General features: G+C 44.5%; 7 protein-coding genes and 1 non-coding gene across 8 annotated transcripts; 5 read left to right on the top strand and 3 right to left on the bottom strand.

The window, feature by feature from the left end:
- Positions 1-2,458: 2,458 nt before the first annotated feature.
- NUP116 (LALA0S06e03554g1_1) lies at positions 2,459-6,067 on the top strand (the record flags this gene model as incomplete). The annotated part of the gene is made up of 1 exon (XM_022771836.1): positions 2,459-6,067. The coding sequence occupies one exon, from the start codon at positions 2,459-2,461 to the stop codon at positions 6,065-6,067; it is 3,609 nt and encodes a 1,202-aa protein (XP_022628999.1).
- Positions 6,068-6,223: 156 nt separating this feature from the next.
- IOC4 (LALA0S06e03532g1_1) lies at positions 6,224-7,534 on the bottom strand (the record flags this gene model as incomplete). The annotated part of the gene is made up of 1 exon (XM_022771835.1): positions 6,224-7,534. The coding sequence occupies one exon, from the start codon at positions 7,532-7,534 to the stop codon at positions 6,224-6,226; it is 1,311 nt and encodes a 436-aa protein (XP_022628998.1).
- Positions 7,535-8,299: 765 nt separating this feature from the next.
- Positions 8,300-9,001, bottom strand: LALA0_S06e03510g (LALA0S06e03510g1_1; the record flags this gene model as incomplete). The annotated part of the gene is made up of 1 exon (XM_022771834.1): positions 8,300-9,001. One exon carries the CDS (start codon positions 8,999-9,001, stop codon positions 8,300-8,302), a length of 702 nt encoding a protein of 233 aa, XP_022628997.1.
- Positions 9,002-10,508: 1,507 nt separating this feature from the next.
- YNK1 (LALA0S06e03488g1_1) lies at positions 10,509-10,967 on the top strand (the record flags this gene model as incomplete). The annotated part of the gene is made up of 1 exon (XM_022771831.1): positions 10,509-10,967. One exon carries the CDS (start codon positions 10,509-10,511, stop codon positions 10,965-10,967), a length of 459 nt encoding a protein of 152 aa, XP_022628996.1.
- Positions 10,968-11,961: 994 nt separating this feature from the next.
- Positions 11,962-12,078, top strand: LALA0_S06e03466r. Its single transcript has 2 exons — positions 11,962-12,000; positions 12,034-12,078. It is a non-coding gene; the product is annotated as a tRNA-Leu (tRNA).
- A 301-nt stretch (positions 12,079-12,379) lies between these two features.
- LALA0_S06e03444g (LALA0S06e03444g1_1) lies at positions 12,380-13,609 on the top strand (the record flags this gene model as incomplete). Its single annotated transcript, XM_022771830.1, has 1 exon — positions 12,380-13,609. One exon carries the CDS (start codon positions 12,380-12,382, stop codon positions 13,607-13,609), a length of 1,230 nt encoding a protein of 409 aa, XP_022628995.1.
- A 350-nt stretch (positions 13,610-13,959) lies between these two features.
- On the top strand, positions 13,960-15,468 carry LALA0_S06e03422g (LALA0S06e03422g1_1; the record flags this gene model as incomplete). Its single annotated transcript, XM_022771829.1, has 1 exon — positions 13,960-15,468. The coding sequence occupies one exon, from the start codon at positions 13,960-13,962 to the stop codon at positions 15,466-15,468; it is 1,509 nt and encodes a 502-aa protein (XP_022628994.1).
- Positions 15,469-15,594: 126 nt separating this feature from the next.
- THI4 (LALA0S06e03400g1_1) lies at positions 15,595-16,581 on the bottom strand (the record flags this gene model as incomplete). Its single annotated transcript, XM_022771828.1, has 1 exon — positions 15,595-16,581. The coding sequence occupies one exon, from the start codon at positions 16,579-16,581 to the stop codon at positions 15,595-15,597; it is 987 nt and encodes a 328-aa protein (XP_022628993.1).
- Between the last annotated feature and the right edge of the window lie 1,395 nt (positions 16,582-17,976).

Here is a 17,976-nt window from a genome sequence, read left to right as displayed (position 1 = left end):
GGCAAGCCCGTTAGCTTTCCTCTTTCTATCTGTGCTTAATGGCTGGCGGCCCTATATGTAGGTGTTTAAACCCTTTGTATCACGTGCATTTTTCAGTCTACTTGAAAAGTGGAAAAAAAAATAGTTAGAGCCTCAAGCCTGAAAGTGTGGCATTGATCATCCCAGGCTCTCTCTGGCTCTCAACACCGTCGTCATAACCAACGCAACACTACTGTAGGGCCCGTCAAGGCTTGTGACCGGTGTGTTGCCGTGTGTATGTTAGTTACTGTGTGTGAGAACTGTGTATGTAGTAGCTAAATGTGAGGAATATGGGACGACCAGGTATATAAGAGATCGAAGCAAGCGAAGATGAGGCCATCGGACCATCCATTGATTGAGAATTTCAACGTCAGCAGCTAACGGGACATACCACCGGGAACACTACTTAACTGTTCTATTTCGCACGCTTTACTTAATTTTTTCACTCATCGGTGCATACACATTACTACTATTTATTTATCTGCTCTTCACACTGTCACATACAACAACATGGACGGAAACACAGTGAAATCCAGACCTCAAAATACCGAACTTATGGACCATTGTATGAAAAGCCTGAACAACGAGGTGGCTTATTCATACGTTTATGCTAAAACTGAGCCGGCCGACGAAGAAGACGACTTGATGGTGGATTTGAGCACAGGGTCGTTGGAAGCGACCAGTCTGCGAAACTGGCGTTTGATGACTGGGCTGTTAGAGCAGCTGGAAAAACTGTGAGGTACAAGAAAAGAGGAAGCAATGAAGCTTGGGTGCTGGGAAAGTACAGGGTGCTTGGGCCAATGGTTTGGGCTCGATTGGTCCTCAGGAAAATTCGAAAAAAAAAAATTAAAATTACAACAGGAATACGAAAACGGCCGAAGGTTTATCGTCTCGTCGCGGGCGGTGGGAATAAGAGATCAAACACTGAAGAATTAAAGGATACGTACTTTTTTTATTACGGCATAGATAGAGCAATTCATAGGGAAAATGGTTGTCGGACAAGATCGCAGGGGGCAGGGAGAGAGAAGTTACAGAATTTATTGTGACTTTGTGGATCACGTGATGTGGTTTCTGGTGAAGATGTTGTACAAGATAGACATTCTCAGACATTCTCAGACATCCTTATCATGGCTCCGCTTAGCTTATTTCAGTTTGAGCCGGATTCTGATTCAATATTTTGAAACGGAATCGAACTCAACGCTTTGAAACGGCATTGAACGCAAAATACTTCGTAACTATACGCTAAAGTTCTCGGTTCGAACGCTGTCGTCGGTCACGTGCTCAAGTCTTGAATCATTAATTCTATCTACTGTACTGACGCTACCCATCGGCTCATGAACCCATCCAAGCTGCATACAATGCCATAACCCAGCTAACTTGCTCAAGGCTGTAACCGTCTATTGTCTTGAGTTTCGTTCTTGCGAACGTACTCTTCGGGCGGAACACTTGCAATTTCATTTATTATTTGATTTAGTGGTGTTCATTGTTTGCAGCTAGAACTTATCGGGTATCGAATCCGTATTGATACTCTAGCTTTCATCCCAAAATGTCAGTTATTTAATTAATACCTTCACACCCCTGCGCACTGCGTTTTTAGACACTTGAATATTTCCACAAGGTTAGGAAACTTTAATCGAAAGCCATCAACGTCTAATCTCTAACACTAGAGAAATCCCCACACCTGGAACTGTGGTTACCATTGTCTCTGACTCGCAACAGGGTCTCGAAAACCGCACAAGTTTTGATCGAAATCTGAATTGAGGAAGACTGCCAATTTCTCAATCTGACATTACGAATGTCCAAGGCTTTTTATCCTCGCTACATTTGTATTTCCAAAAGAACAATTGGTCAACATCAGCGTGAGCTCAATTGCGTATTGGAAACTATAAAACGTCAAAGAGAAGAGACCTACATCTATAAACAAAAACAATTCCAATTTCGGTGCCAGAAAAATACGATTAATAGAAAATACTGTGGAATGAGGAAATTGAACCAAACAAAGGAGTATAGGACCAATGTCAGTATCAACAGATCGGCTTCCAAACTTAAAACTCGCTACAAACCAATTGCTAGTCACGTGACCAGTGTTCAAAAACATCATAACTTCACTAAAAAGACCACGAAAGGACCTCAAAAATCCCATATGAGCTCCAATTCAACTCTTATTCAACATAACACCCCTTTTCAACCCACCTGAATCTCTCCTAACCAAAGATTCTACTACCATAAACCTTATCACCATATACGAGCGGTCAAATTTTTTTTCCAATATCTTAAAAATAACAGAGGTGTGTGTATCCATATATTTACCACTGCTCAAAGTAAGATCAACAACGCTTTTCACCATCATTGCTACCAGTAGGAAGCTTTAATAGACTGTACCAAGCAGTCTGGTGAAACAGGCGATCTCAAGTTTACTCAGGGTTCCTTTTCAAGCGCGATGTTTGGCTCCACGGCGCCCGCTTTTGGGTCCAATACATCTCAAACGAGCTCTTCCCCGTTTGGCACAGGGTCGTCACAACCAGCTAACAATGCAAGTAGCGGGTTTGGGGGGTTTGGCACAATGTCTCAAAACAACACCAACGCCGGTGCTGTCGGAACTGGCAGCGGCTCGGGCCTTTTTGGTATGTCTAGCAATAACAACGGAGGAGGCACTTTGGGCAATGGTACAGCGGGCCCCAATTCGGGTCCTTTTGGTCAGGCAACACCGGCAGCCGGTAATAACGCGCCTTCCTTGTTTGGGGCTTCGTCGTTGTCCTCAAATTCGGGTCTCAATCTTCAACAAGGCTCTGGAACGGCAATCAAACCATTTTCTGCTTATACTGAAAAAGACGCTACTACAGGCGTGAATAACGTTTTCCAGTCAATTTCGTGCATGCCTGAATATCGGAACTATTCGTTCGAGGAATTGCGTTTCCAAGACTATCAGGCGAACCGCAGATTCGCTTCCAACGCCCCAACCGCTGCTACCGGTGTTTCCTCGCCCTTTGGTGCCAATCCATCCAATTCTCCCTTCAACAATACTAACTCGATGTCTTCTTTTGGCTCGGTAGGCAATAACACCAACACCAACACCAACGCTGGCGGTGGGCTATTTGGTCAAAACGCTGCCGCTCCTGGTACCGGCGCTACGTCTTCATTTGGGCAGCCTTCGAATTCTATGTTTGGAAACACTGCGCAAAACAACACTTCTAACTCGCCATTTGGAATGAACAAACCTGCGTCGTCGGGCGGGCTTTTTGGTCAGACCAGTGCCACTGGTGCCAACACCAGTGGTGGAATGTTTGGTCAAACCGCAAATACCCCAAACCAGAATAGCGGTGGTCTTTTTGGTCAAAACAACAATACTGGCAATATTGGTACTGGTGGTTTGTTTGGAGCTTCTAATCAAAACCAGCAGTCGGGAGGCCTTTTCGGAAATAATTCCAATACTGGAGGTAGTTTATTTGGCCAAAATAATCAAAACAAAAATGCTCCTTTCGGCAGTACAAATACCACTGCCACGGGAAATGGCTTATTTGGACAAACCAACGCCACTACTGCGAATTCACCATTTGGCCAGCAAACTCAGCAATCTAGTGGCGGCCTTTTTGGCAGCAAACCGGCAAACAGTGGCGGCATGTTCGGTGCTAATAGCAGCACTCCAGCTGCGGGCACAGGTGGGTTATTTGGTCAGAGCAATGCTTCTAATTCCCCATTTGGACAAACCAACAACACACCTGGTGGCGCCGCTTTTGGGCAAAACCAAGCCCAGAATCAAGGCAGCTTTGGCGGCAGTGGGCTCTTTGGGCAATCCAATACTAATACCACATCTGGAGGATTGTTTGGACAAAACAATAATGCTAATGCAAATACAGGCAGCGGACTATTTGGTCAAAATAATGCGAACAACTCCGGTGGTTTGTTCGGTCAACAAAATGCTGCTACAAACCCTCCATTTGGTCAAAGCAGCTCAGGTTTTTCTTCATTTGGTCAGCAACAACCTCAGAATCAACAAAATAGCTCGCTTTTCGGTGCCAAGCCTGCAGGTACTACTGGCGGAGGTCTCTTTGGATCTGGAAATAATACAGCGTCGAGCGGTTTTGGTCAAAATACAAATACGGGTGGAGGCTTGTTCGGTCAGAATACAAACACTAACACGTCTGGCAACACAGGCGGCTTATTTGGACAAAATAACACGAGCAATATAGGAGGTGGGCAATTTGGTCAAAACTCCAATCAGCAGCAGCAGCCTCAACAACAGTCTGGTGGAGGACTTTTTGGCCAGAACAACAATCAACAAAATCAGGGAGGCCTGTTTGGTCAAAGCAACAACACTGGTGGTGGCTTGTTTGGCCAAAATAATAATCAGCAGCCTTCGGGAGGAGGACTTTTTGGAGCCAAGCCGGCGAGTACTTCCTTGGGTGGTCAGTTTGGTCAAGCCTCCGGTCAACAGCAACAGCAACAGCAAGGCGGTGGACTATTTGGACAGGCAAACAATCAGTCGAACACCGGTGGCCTGTTCGGAAACAAGCCTGCAGCTCCCACAGGCGGCCTTTTCAATCAAAATAGTTCAACAGGCGCTACAGGAGGCGGTCTTTTTGGTCAAAGTAATGCAGGTGCTTCCAACACTTCTTCGCTTGGATCCGGTGGCTTGTTTGGCAACAAACCGGCTACTGGCTCGAACACAGGAGGTGGTCTCTTTGGTTCCAAACCTGCAGGTCAGAGCAGTGGTGGACTATTCGGTGCTAAGCCGGCAGAAAATGCCAGCAGCGGTGGTTTGTTTGGATCTAAGCCAGCTGGGAATGGATTAAGTTTCAACAGTGGCAACAATGCCAGTGTGTCGGGCGGTCTTTTCGGAAACCAACAGAATCAACAACAAGGAATGCAGCCGCCTCCTCCCGCTGCTCAGCAAACAAGCATGAACCCGTATGGTACGAATGAATTGTTTTCGCGCGTGATTGTGCCTGACTCGATCACGAAGCCAATCAAGCCGAGCGCAACTAAGCTAAACGCAGATCTCAAGAAGAAGGCCAGTCTTTCCGGTGCTTACAGGTTGGCACCAAAACCGTTATTTATTCAGAAAAGCGCAATCTCCGCTCCCGTTATGCGTTTGGGCAGCAGTGCTTCGGATAAAAGCCTTCATGGCGTAGGAAATATCGCAGGCTCATCTACAGAATCTCTCGGGAGAGAGCTACAGCATCAGAACAATTCACCCTCATTTACCAATGAAAGTGATGAGCTGATTTTGGCCTCGAATGACACTCTGTTCAATCCAGACAAAAAGTCATTCAAAAACCTAATCATAAACAGGAAAAAGATGGAAGATTCAGCTAAGAAGGATGATGATCAAGTTCTGCGAATCACATTTGCCTCGGAGAAAAACGAGTCTCAGGATAAAAATGGAGCTCTTTTCGCTAGCGCACCGGAAAATGATAGAAAAGCTACGCCTTTGTTAGCGGGCGATTCGGGTAAATTGGCATTCACAGACAATCATACGACCAAAACACCCATCGGTAAGTCTACAGCGCCCCAGGCTGAAAACTTAGCTCCCGCCACCGGCGATGTCACAAAAGCTGACGGTTTTCAGAGAAAACTCGGCGTCCTGGGCGATGACGTCTCTTTCGAGGATGATGGCTACTACATTTCCCCATCGCTGGAAAGTCTTCCTTCAATGACTCTTTTACAGCTTCGTAAAGTAAACGGGCTTACAATTGGTCATAAAGATTACGGTAAGGTCGAATTTCTTGAGCCTGTGGATTTGACGAACACTTCTTTGCCTGCCCTTTGCGGGCAGATTGTCGTCTTCGAGCCTAGGTCGTGTAGCGTTTACCCAAATGGATCTGAAATACCACCTCGTGGCCAAGGATTGAATGTTCGGGCTCGCATTAGTCAGTATGGGTGCTATCCTCAGGATAAAGCGACACGGGAACCAATAAAAAACCCAAATCACCCAATCATCAAAAGACACATCAACCGCTTGAAGGCAATACCAGGTACTAAATTTGAGAGTTACAATCCTCAGCTTGGTACCTGGGTGTTCACTACGGACAGTCCGGCTGGGAACTGAGCTCTTGATAATACTGCATTAACGTTAGATATTCGAGCTGCATTGTATTTAGACAATATTTGAACGAGAATTAATTGTTTCGATTTCGATGGCTTCATTTGGCTTTCGAAATGCCCTATGTAGTTCTGGTGGTGCTGTCAAGACAGAGGTACACAATCAGGTGGCTGCTACTTGCTCGATGCCATTGGGAATGGGTTGCTTTTCTTCCTCTTGAATGTCATGCTCCTCTTTCCCATTCACATTGTCAACATTCCAGATTTCAGGGCTCACAATGTATGGATATCCGAAGATGCTGGTGAACCACTCCTGTAGCCTATTGTAGAGTCCAGTTTCGCGAAGATAACTTTGTTTCAAATTGAATAGTGCACTCAAGTTGGTAACGAGCTCTTGATCAGAGAAGAATACCGTTATCAATTCATCTTGAGAGCCTCGAAGCGCTGAACATTGTTCAAGTTCATCAACGAGCATATGATATTCTTCATGATCGTCGTTTCCAGTTTTTTTGAATATAAGTTCGCCCATTAACTTATTGACAAAACCCAGTTTGTCTATCAGATCTGCTTTGATTTCGTTATGAATCTCTAGATTTTTCTTTTGCGAAAGCTTGTTGACAATAGAGTTCGAGGCGGATGATGACGGTTCCTGAGGGCCCAGCCCTACTATAGACCAAGCTTCGTCATCTTCGAATTTGTATTTTGGAACTTCGTGTTTAACCTTTGAGGAAGGTTTTTTCTTTTTGGAGCGTGAGGTCGACTTTGGCTCTTCTTGCAATTCTTCAAATGTATCAAGTGCGTTATCTTCTTCATCATGGGCGGCGCGACGCTTCCGTGTCTGACGGCCTTTCGCTTTGTCTTTTGCTTTTGCCTTTGCTTGCCTTTTGCTAGATCGACTGCCCTTACGTACCTGGTCTCCCTCATCGTAATCCGATTCCGATACAGCGCTCAATGGCTCACTCAACAATTCTTCTTCGTTGTCTTCATTTCGCGCACTTTCTTCCGGTCCTTCATCGACATACTCTTCCTCCTCCGGTTTGCCCTGAGACCCGTACTCAATAAATTCCCATACATCGATGCCCTGGGGTGCCTTGGCGGCCATTTCATATGCTGGTATCAGTTTCTTGCTCTGTTTTTTGGAATTTCGTAGCCAGTTGGTGCATTGTTCTGTACTCAAAGGTTTAAAGTCCACAGGTTTAAGCCATATGTAGGAGTCGTCGCAGAAAAACTTGATACAATACGAATTATGGGGCTTAAAGTTCTTACGAAACTTCAAATGCTCGTTGTAAACCACGTAATTGTTGGGATCATTTTCATCTTCTATTTCATCCAGAGTAGGTTTCCCAAGCCTCTCTTTCAGCACATTTTCGGGAATTATTTCTTCAGGAACAACCATCGCAGGCCAGGCAGGAAAACCTTTGACCTTAGCCAGGACTACATCCGTAGGTTGATAAACAATGCGTTTTTTGGACATATAACGACACTCTAAAACAGCTCGGCAATACTGATAGCTGACCAACCCACTAAAATTGATGCGCCAAATCCAATTGACAGCTCTTTGAGAAGATCTGAATGGTTTCTCTGCTAGAATCACACTGGTAAATGCTGAAATGTAGTGTTGACGATGCCCATGTAGCTCATCTGGTAATACTAATTAGATGTTCGTATATGGTGATTATGATCGAGATAGATGTTGGCACACACGTCCAGTCTTGATATTTAGTGGTAAGCGACTATTTAGGCCCAGAAGGATCGCATTTTTCTAAATCACATCTTTGAGGTTTTTGGTGAGTTTTCCGTTGGTTTTTGATTTTTTTTCCGCGTTCTCGCCACTCTTTGATGCCTAATTGAATCTCCGGACATCGAAAAGATTACCCAAGCTGGTCGAATACTTGTTTCAGATTTGGAAAGAGGAGTATTGCTTGCATATTCCGGAATTGAGTCGTCCTTCTTCGATTGATTTTATACTTTGAATTCAAAACGTCGCTACGTTGATGACAGCGCGAGTCATATCACTTTATACCATTGCGACACCTGTAATTCCCACGACAGAATGTTCATCACAGTGGACCAAGTGAGAAAGTGCAGCTTGTATAATCTAGCCTGCTCGTGAGTCTGAAATTTTGCATTGTAGTAGTCCTAAAAAATTCGCGTTAAACATTATACTAAAGATCGCCTGCTCGTATTCCCGCGAGCATTTTAAAATCTCAGCCTTATTGTAATTGGACGGTCCCCCATGTCAATACTGTCCCTGCTGAGAATTGACACCATTGAAGTATTGATGGTATACTGCAGCTTGCTCTGCGTTTAGGTAGGCTGCTGGGTTCCCAAACGTAGAAACCTGGGGCTGTTGGTGCGGCGGTTGTTGCTGGTGCTGCTGTGCGAGTTGTTGGGGAAGCTGCTGGTGAGTCATCTGTGGAGGTAGCTGAGAAGAAATCAGCGGGACCTGTTGGTCTTGTTGCACGTGTTGGGCCTGTTGCTGGTTCTGCTGGGATTGCTGTGTTTGCTGGGGTCCGGTCACCACCGCACGGGCCCGCTGCAGCTTGGCGGCGTCCGTGTGTCCACTGTCCTCCTCCTCTTCTTCCTCTGCATCGTCTTCTTCCTCTTCCACTTCGTCTTCGTCTTCCGGAGCGTTCAAACACGCTTGAATGAGATTTTTACCCTCTGGCTGTGTTACAATGGGCTGAAATTTGGGCGTGGTGAAAGTGTACACCAGCCCAGTCTCGGATACCACCAATAGAAGCACCTGGGTGCCCGTCAGCACTGACAATTCGTACGCTTTTTTCATGATTCCATGTTTACGCTTTGAAAACGTAATGTGTCGTCTTGTTTTGTCCTGGATGAACTTGATTTCGATCTTGCGACGTTCCTTCTGCTGCGGCTGCTGTGAGGAATCCCCAGCGTTAACGCTCAGTTCTTTCTCATCGTTGATGTCCGACATCTTGAATTATTCGTTGGTATAGTAAAAGGCTATTGGTAAAAGCTATCAAAAATGCTAGAGTTGACCAAATTTAAAGCTTGAAAATGCTATAAGAATAGGATTTGCAATTGTCTCGAGATTGTGACGCGGTTTCAATGGCTTGAATAGTTTCAAATGAGTTCTTTGTGAGTCAATGTTGATTAATGGAGGAGCTAGATGACTTTGGTAAACTAGCTTTCTTGACTGGGTTAAAGATCCCTTTTAGAGGAAAAAGTCTCTCAACTTGGTAACAATTTTTCAAATATTTCCGAAAAGAGAGGCGGGAGTTACCCGGAGATTTTGGGTTTGTGCTTTCTGGAGGCTTCGAACCCGAGACTTTTGGAAAATATAGGTTCTTTGACCGCTGCACCATCGAGGATATAAAGGGAGTGTTGGGTCACGTGATGCGTGCGCGGGTCGTAATCGGATGATGACAATAGTAGAAGAAGCTTTGAAATGGGTTTATTCTTTGAAGCTCACAATAATGTGGTGATGGTATGTCGTTCGCTGGGCATACTTTGTTCAGTGTGGACCTAAGTGGAACGCAAGTGGTCCAATGTCAGTGACTTGCAAACAAGATGATTCCGGAGGGTGTCACGTGACGTTAGCGACACAATAAGTTTCCTGGGATAGGGACACGTTTAAAAGCCGTGGTGATAGTAGTCGTGTACCAGTTTTACTGAAGGTGGAAGCAGCCCCTCGAAATGGGTAAAGAACGCTGAATATTAGCCTCTTGATTTGAACCCGTGTGTCACGTGCGCCTGTGAAATTGATGAATTGTACAAGAAGCTCACCGGCCCGAAGTTCTCGTCGAGTCATGATCAAAACGAGACCATGGTTGGTTCAACCTGCAACATCACATCTTGATTTCGATGACAATTAAAAATGTGAAATTTCCCGAATGTTATTTTTGTGTGTAGGTGCCATAAAAATACAGAAAACACCACGAAAACAAAAACCGCATCTACAAATGTACCAACCCCGGTGTATGGCTCTCAAATCGGCATCAATCGCTTACTCACACTTCATTGTAACGTTAGGAGAGATGATAACGAGATGTTTCCGTTCTTAGTGATATGATATTCATACATTTTAAAGTTTGATTGACGTACGTTCCTGTAATGCTTTCTGTAAAGTCTCGTAAGATGCTTTCAATTCGTGATAGCAATGGCTGGATTCCACGACAATGGTCAACTCTCCTCAATCTCGTCAATCTCTCGTTAAAAAGACCTCTCCAGATGCCCTAATTCCCCGCTATTCTTGTCCCTTTTCACGTAGGAAATACCTTCGTATATAGAAAAGAGTGTCGTACAGAGCGAGAATTCCGGAAGGTTCAAAAATTCTAGCTAATCCCGCCCTAGGTAACCCATGGATTCAACATTATTCCACTACAAAAACCTCTTTAAGATTCTCAGATCAATCGTTCATCACTCTAGTTAGTTGGTGTCCGTTCAGCATATATAGCTCTTATATACAAACTCACTACATAATGTCCCAGAACGAAAGAACCTTCATTGCCGTCAAACCAGACGGTGTCCAAAGAGGCCTTGTCTCCAAGATCTTGGGTCGTTTCGAAGACAGAGGTTTCAAATTGGTGGGCATCAAGTTGGTGACACCAACTGAGAATCTTCTCAAGGAACACTACGCTGAACACGTCAACAAATCGTTTTTCCCCAAGATGCTGTCTTACATGATGTCTGGTCCTATCTTGGCTACCGTTTGGGAAGGCAAAGACGTGGTGCGTCAAGGCCGTGCGATCTTGGGTGCTACTAACCCTCTAAACTCTGCTCCTGGTACTATCAGAGGTGATTTCGCCATCGACATGGGCAGAAACGTGTGTCACGGTTCAGACTCTGTGGAGTCCGCAAACCACGAGATTTCTCTATGGTTCAAGCCCGAAGAGCTCAACGACTGGAAACTTAACCAGCAGGCGTGGATCTACGAGTAAACCTGGGGTACATATCAAGGTTTAAAATGTACCCCGTACTCGTACTCGCAAGATGCAAAGGGGACCAGGATTTGCCCCACCTCCATTAGCAATAAGCTGTGTGTGTGACATCCCATCCTGTATATCTCTATCCCTAACTGGCTCTAACTACATATATTCCAACATACATATATAAGGCGGGAGTAATCGCTTGCCATTCAAAAATTCCAACCTCAAAACTCAAAGCTCATCTCGCATTGTAACGGACTTAAAATGAATCCATTGTTCAGAAAACTGGTTGTGAGAAGAGTAAGCAATATCTCGAGACCTAAAAATGATACAACCCGGCTATACACACCCGCAAACCAGTTTGTGGGATACGCCTGTGGGTTTATCCTTTTGGGCGTTTTTGGAACTGGTGTGTTGAAATACCTATATAGAGACTCTGAAATGGTGGAAATTTGGAAAAAAGAGCGGAACCAAGGCCACACTTTGGAAACAGAAAAGGATTTGAAAGGTGCGCATTAAGTGGTGAGGAAGAGTTCATGGTGGTGTGTGATCTGTATTCAAGGAAATATTTAATGAAATTTATGATTTTTTAGTACCCCGAAATTGTAACGCCGGTAGAGCAGTTTGCGTGTTCTGTCACAAAGAGGTCGTGTTAATGATCATCTAATGTATAACGTCAATTGTCTGCTTGCCTATCACGTCAATGGTCGGCTTGACCGACATTTTAAGGTATTGTAATCTACTTGAGTCGTGTGGATATCGTTAAGTTTCAATCCTCACCATAGTCCTCGTCACCAGTACATAGAAAAGAGATCTAATCCCAAGAGATCTAATCCCAAGAGTTCTAATCCCAAGAGTTCTAATCCCAAGAGTTCTAACGCTTTCTGTTAATCCTTCGTTCTTCTTCTCCTCACCTCATCTCTGGTTCCGACTCACCTTAAGAAACCTTAACGTGATGTTCTTCTAGAGCTATGTCCACCCACATCACTCTCCTCCTTCAACAATAGGTTGTTTGGCCGAGCGGTCTAAGGCGCCTGATTCAAGAAACTCGTTTCTTAACGCTGTAATACAGCGGAATCCTCAGGTATCGTAAGATGCAAGAGTTCGAATCTCTTAGCAACCATGATTAATTTTTTTATTCGGTGAGTTGAAAATTGACATCAGGCCACACCCTATAAATACATCACGTGCCTCTCAAGACGCGTAAACGAGCGAATTTTCCAAAAAGAAAAACGCGTAAAGGGGGTGAACTATATAAAAAATTTTAAATCACCTTAGGGCACATCCACAACTACCAACTCCTCTTTCTAGATACTCAGGGTACGAAAAGGTACTTAAAGTCGTCAAAAGTTGGGAAGAATTTGATTGATATTGGAATCTAGTCGTTATTGAAACACATTCACACTCACTCACACTCACTCAGTATGGTGAACCCCAAGGAAACACCTTCTAAGGTGGCAGCTAATGCTCTTTCAGACCTGGAATTGAAAGACGCCAAAAACAATCTCGCCAACACATTGGAAGCCGTTAATGAGCTAGAAGACTCGGGAAACGCTGGATCATCAGAAGACCAAAAACTCGAGTCCAGACTCAGCAAAGCTGCTGCAGAACATCACAAGTTTCTACGTTCACACCAAGTTCATCGTCACAAACTTAAAGAAATGGAACAGCACGAGCCTTTGCTGGCAGAAAATAAACGCAGATTCGTTCTGTTCCCCATCAAGTACCATGAAATCTGGCAAGCCTATAAACGCGCCGAGGCGTCGTTTTGGACCGCGGAGGAAATCGATCTATCCAAGGATATACACGATTGGAACAATCGCATGAACGAAAATGAACGTTATTTCCTATCGCGGGTGCTAGCGTTTTTTGCAGCATCGGATGGGATAGTCAACGAAAATCTGGTGGAAAATTTCTCTGCTGAAGTGCAAAGTCCGGAAGCCAAATGTTTTTACGGATTTCAAATCATGATGGAAAACATTCACTCCGAGACTTACTCGCTACTGATTGATACCTACATCAAGGACCCCAAAGAAAGTGAGTTTTTGTTCAATGCAATCGAAACTATCCCGCAAATCAAAGAAAAGGCTCAATGGGCCATAAGGTGGATTCAAGACGAAGAAGCACTTTTCGGTGAAAGATTGGTGGCTTTTGCAGCTGTTGAAGGTGTTTTTTTCTCAGGTTCTTTTGCAGCCATTTTCTGGCTCAAAAAGAAAGGTTTGATGCCGGGTTTGACATTTTCCAATGAGCTCATTTGCAGAGATGAAGGTTTACATACGGATTTTGCGTGTTTGCTGTTTGCACACTTGAAAAATAAGCCAAATCCAAAAATCGTTGAAAGAATCATTACAGAGGCGGTTGAAATTGAGCAGCGTTATTTTAGAGATGCCCTGCCCGTATCATTGCTGGGCATGAACGCCGATTTGATGAATCAATATGTGGAATTTGTTGCTGATAGATTGTTGGTGGCTTTGGGTAATGACAAGTTTTATAAGGTATCCAATCCTTTTGATTTCATGGAAAACATTTCGCTAGCTGGTAAGACCAATTTTTTCGAAAAAAGAGTTTCGGATTACCAAAAGGCTGGTGTTATCGCCAAATCTAGCAAAACCGAAACACAAGGCGACGGGTTTGCCTTTGATGAGGATTTTTAAGCAACGGTTTGTACACATTTAATGAGAATTTGGAATTTGATAGAGGTGAGTAGAGGGAGTGGAGGGAGTAGCTTCTTATACACATGCAATTGCTCACCTTAGGCTCAGTAGGAAACTGCACATATCAATTCTTGAAGCATTTTAAACACTTTTCTTTGGCAATCTTGATACCGCCATGGCTTGGGCCCATTCTGTTACACCAACTCGACTACTTTCAGGCTAAGACTAGCTAACTAAGATTGAGCGGAAGCTCAACCTGAAACACATAAAGTTTCATGATGAACCTGACAAGGTGACAAGAATATAAAAGAGGTCTAAGCATAGACAGATGAAGCAAGCTAGATAAAGGGATGTTAACGAGGTATTCAACTGGATTAAAGACATTTTACACTCTTTTCGTGATAGTTCCACACGACATCACCACTGACGCGTCGCAGCACGCGAAACGGATAGCCGCCGAGGCTAATTTCGACAAACCCACAATGACCAAAACAAAGACCAACGCAGAGTTTATCAAGGAATGCAATGCAAAACACGCCGGCTTCTACGACTATTCTATTACCAAATACACCATTTGGAACGCGAAGATCAAGTACATATGTCCAAACCATGGTATCCAAGAACAGCGTGCTAACGATCATCGCCGTGGTGGAGGCTGTGGCAAATGTGGGAGAGAGAAAACGAAAAAGGCTTTCCTTTACGACACTCAGAAGTTCATTCAGGTGTCCAATCGCATCCACAACTCCCAGTACGACTATTCAAACGTTGTTTATTCCTCGTATCTCGAAAGTGTTAGCATTCGGTGCAAACTTCACGGCGAGTTTGTCCAGGTCGCCGGCCACCATTTGAGTGGCCACGGCTGCCCAAAATGTGGCAATATTTCATGTAGGAACCGTGGAAAGCCATCAAAGATGCTCACAAGAACCATGTTCCTACGTCTGGCCCGTGAGACTCATGGTGGCATCTACGACTATACAAGCATGATTTACAAGCAAAAACGTACCGGTGTATCGATCATTTGCAAGTCTCATGGTCCGTTTGTGTGCCTCCCTGATAAGCATTTGAAAGGCGTAGGTTGCCCCACATGTGTGTTTTTCGATGCCTTTGTTGCAACCGCTTCAGCTTTGTATCCGGGGAAGTTCGAATATGATCGATCCTCTTACAAGAATAGCAAGACAAAGATGCGTATCACTTGCCAAGCACATGGAGATTTCTGGCAACAACCAGGAGATCACATCAGGAAACGCAGCGCTTTTCACTGCTACATCTGCTTCCTCGAGAGCAAGAGGATTACGCGTGACGAGTTTATCGCAAGATCGAAGGTCATACATGGTTCTGCTTATGGATACGACGACGTCGTTCTCGGATCCACCTTGAACGATTTCGTCACAATTTTTTGCAACAAGTGTCAGAAGCATTTCTCTCAAAGAGCGGTCAACCACCTCCAGGGCAATGGGTGTGCGACGTGTTGCGAGTCTCAGCACGAGAAAAAGATTCGTGCGTGGCTTGAAACTACAACTCACGTCTTTGAGCAGCAAAAATCTTTTCCAGGGTTGAGACATATGCAGCCGCTCAAATGCGATTTCTACCTCCCTCAATATAATCTTGTCATCGAATTCGACGGTATACAACACTTTGAGCCGGTGAAGATGTTTGGAGGTGAAGAGCGCTTCGCTATCAATCAAACGCGCGACCAAATCAAAAATGAATACTGTGTCGCTCACCGCATCAATTTGCTCAGACTTAAGGACGGGCAAGACGTCATCGCTGAAGTTCAGACAACTATCGAGATCATCAAGAAGGGCGGTGACTCCAACGTCTATCACATCCTCTACGGCAAATTCGCCACGCTTGCATAGCTCTCCTGAACCTTAGCTAAGTATACGCTGCCCTTCCATACGCTCATCGCTCACATTCGCAACAAATTCAGTTCATAATTCTTAAACATAAACATAACCACTCATTGGGTGTATATAACTAAATAATCAAGCAAAGTGTCTCAAGATCTCTTCCGCAGCCTTGATACCACTAACGGCCATGGCTCCAAAGGTTGGACCCATTCTGTTGCAACCGTGCAATTCGGCAACTTCCATACCGGCAAAGTACATCGAGTCAACACCTTCGTACTTACCAGCGTGCTTGACAACACCAGCCTCGGCTCTGTTCATGTCAAGACCTTTCATGCCGCCTAGTTTTTGGCTGCCGTCAATGGAGACGATACGCTTGGCGGAGAAAGCTCCGAATGGACCATCGTGGCCGGTAGTGGACAACACAACACCGTGCTTTTGGCTGGGGTCGCGAGTGCCGTCGTTCTGGTAGCCTGCCAACTCAATCACGTTAGGATCCATACAGCTCTGCAAGTCATGTGCCTGAGTGACCAAAGTCCAGTTGGTAACAACACCGGCAACTTGTACGCCGGTTCCCTTGTCCGCAGGTCTAGTGACCAAATCCTCGACGGCGGTGGCATTGAAGAGCTTCACATTGGGAAACTGCAGCACTTTACTGCTCACAGTGGATGTGAACAAGGCCGCGTGCTTAACCACGACATAATCGCCTTCGTCTTCGTAAGGAATTTCCAATTCGTCCAAAAACAAGTGAGCAGGCTTTCTCATGATCATCGCACTCATTAAACTTCCCGCCAGCCATGCGCCTCCACCTAATGAGACGTTAGCCTCAATGATGGCCACCTTCAAGTCTGGTCTGTTCTTAGCAATCACATATGCAGCGGACAACCCACTTGATCCAGCACCAACGATGATCACATCACTAACGGCGAATTTATCCAAGTCCTGGAAGTAGCGCGAGGTCATGGCGCGCGACACAGTGGATTCACGGATGGGAGTGAATTTGAAATCACTCCAGTCTTCCTGTTTCACCACGTCGGAAAGAGCGTGAGTGATGGGAGTTGAGTTGAGTTGCAATTGAGCAAAATTTTCGGTTGCGGTTTGGGTGCGAGTAGCAGAAGAGGACATTGTTGGGTGTGTGAGGGTTGTTGTTTTTAGTGGGAGAAGAATGAGACCCAAATCGAAACCATCCTAAAGCTGTTGTGCTTGCCTTTTTATACGTTTTTCGTGCAACGAGGAAGTGTGCAATCTTGTCGACGATTCTCTTGTCGATTACCATACTAGCTGGTACACACTATTCACATAGTGGCCAATTGTGTTGTCATTACAGGCCGTCTCGGTCGAAACCTGTTCTGAAACCTTTCTTGGATGCATTTTACCTTGGAACAAGTAGTTTATCTAGATGATCGAGGGTCCAACTTTTCGGTCGAGAACTATGTCGAGCCTGAGCATACTCAATTGGGACAGTTCGTTCAGGTAGTCCATAGCATTTAATCTAGCCTCGAAGGTTAATTTGTGATGATGGGGATTGAGGTTTAAGAAGGGAATTCATTCAAAAGTGATGTGCATTTATGCATTTGTAGGGAAGTTTTGAATATTAGAAAATTAGATTATGTCTGATAATGTAAGTGATGGGCACAATTGAACAATTGAAGCTAGAAGCACAGTTGAACAATTGAGAGCGTCAGCGATCAATTGTGAATGATAGTGATGACCAGGAGCATTTTTTAACAATTGACAGCGTTAGCGATCAGTTGTGTATAGTAGAAATGGCTTTCAGCATTGCTGAAAGATTGAGAGCATCAGCGATCGATTGTGAATGACAGTGATGGCTAGTAACACAGTTGAACAATGAGAGCGTCAGTGATCAGTTGTGAAGAGTAGAAATGGCTTTTGGCATTGCTGAAAGATTGAGAGCATCAGCGATCAATTGTGAATGATATTGATGACCAGGAGCATTTTTTAACAATTGACAGCGTTAGCGATCAGTTGTGTATAGTAGAAATGGCTTTCAGCATTGCTGAAAGATTGAGAGCATCAGCGATCGATTGTGAATGACAGTGATGGCTAGTAACACAGTTGAACAATAAGAGCGTCAGTGATCAGTTGTGAAGAGTAGAAATGGCTTTTGGCATTGCTGAACAACTGAGAGCACCAGCGAAATGATTATTATCAATACTCAACAGTTTAGAATCTCAAGCTGCAAATAGTAGAGAATATTGTGAACGACGGTGATGGCCTTTAGCATTGCTGAACCATTGAGAGTATCAGCGAAATGAATATCATCATTACTCAACAAATAGAGCGTCAGAAATTTGTGAATAGTAGAGAATATTTTAAGCAAAATTGAACAATTGAGAGCCTCAGTAACTACTTGTGACAGCTATTGTTAAATTTTCACGATTGAGAGTATCAGCGGTCAAATGTGACTTGTAAAAACTACATGCAAAATTGAGGACTTGAGCGTCAGTGATTACCTGTAAATAGCAGTAAGTTCTTCAGCGCAATTGAGGACTTGAGCAT

Source organism: Lachancea lanzarotensis, scaffold LALA0S06 (assembly GCF_000938715.1).
Source record: "Lachancea lanzarotensis genome assembly LALA0, scaffold LALA0S06, whole genome shotgun sequence".
Taxonomy (NCBI): domain Eukaryota; kingdom Fungi; phylum Ascomycota; class Saccharomycetes; order Saccharomycetales; family Saccharomycetaceae; genus Lachancea; species Lachancea lanzarotensis.
This window is presented reverse-complemented; position numbering and strand designations above follow the sequence as displayed.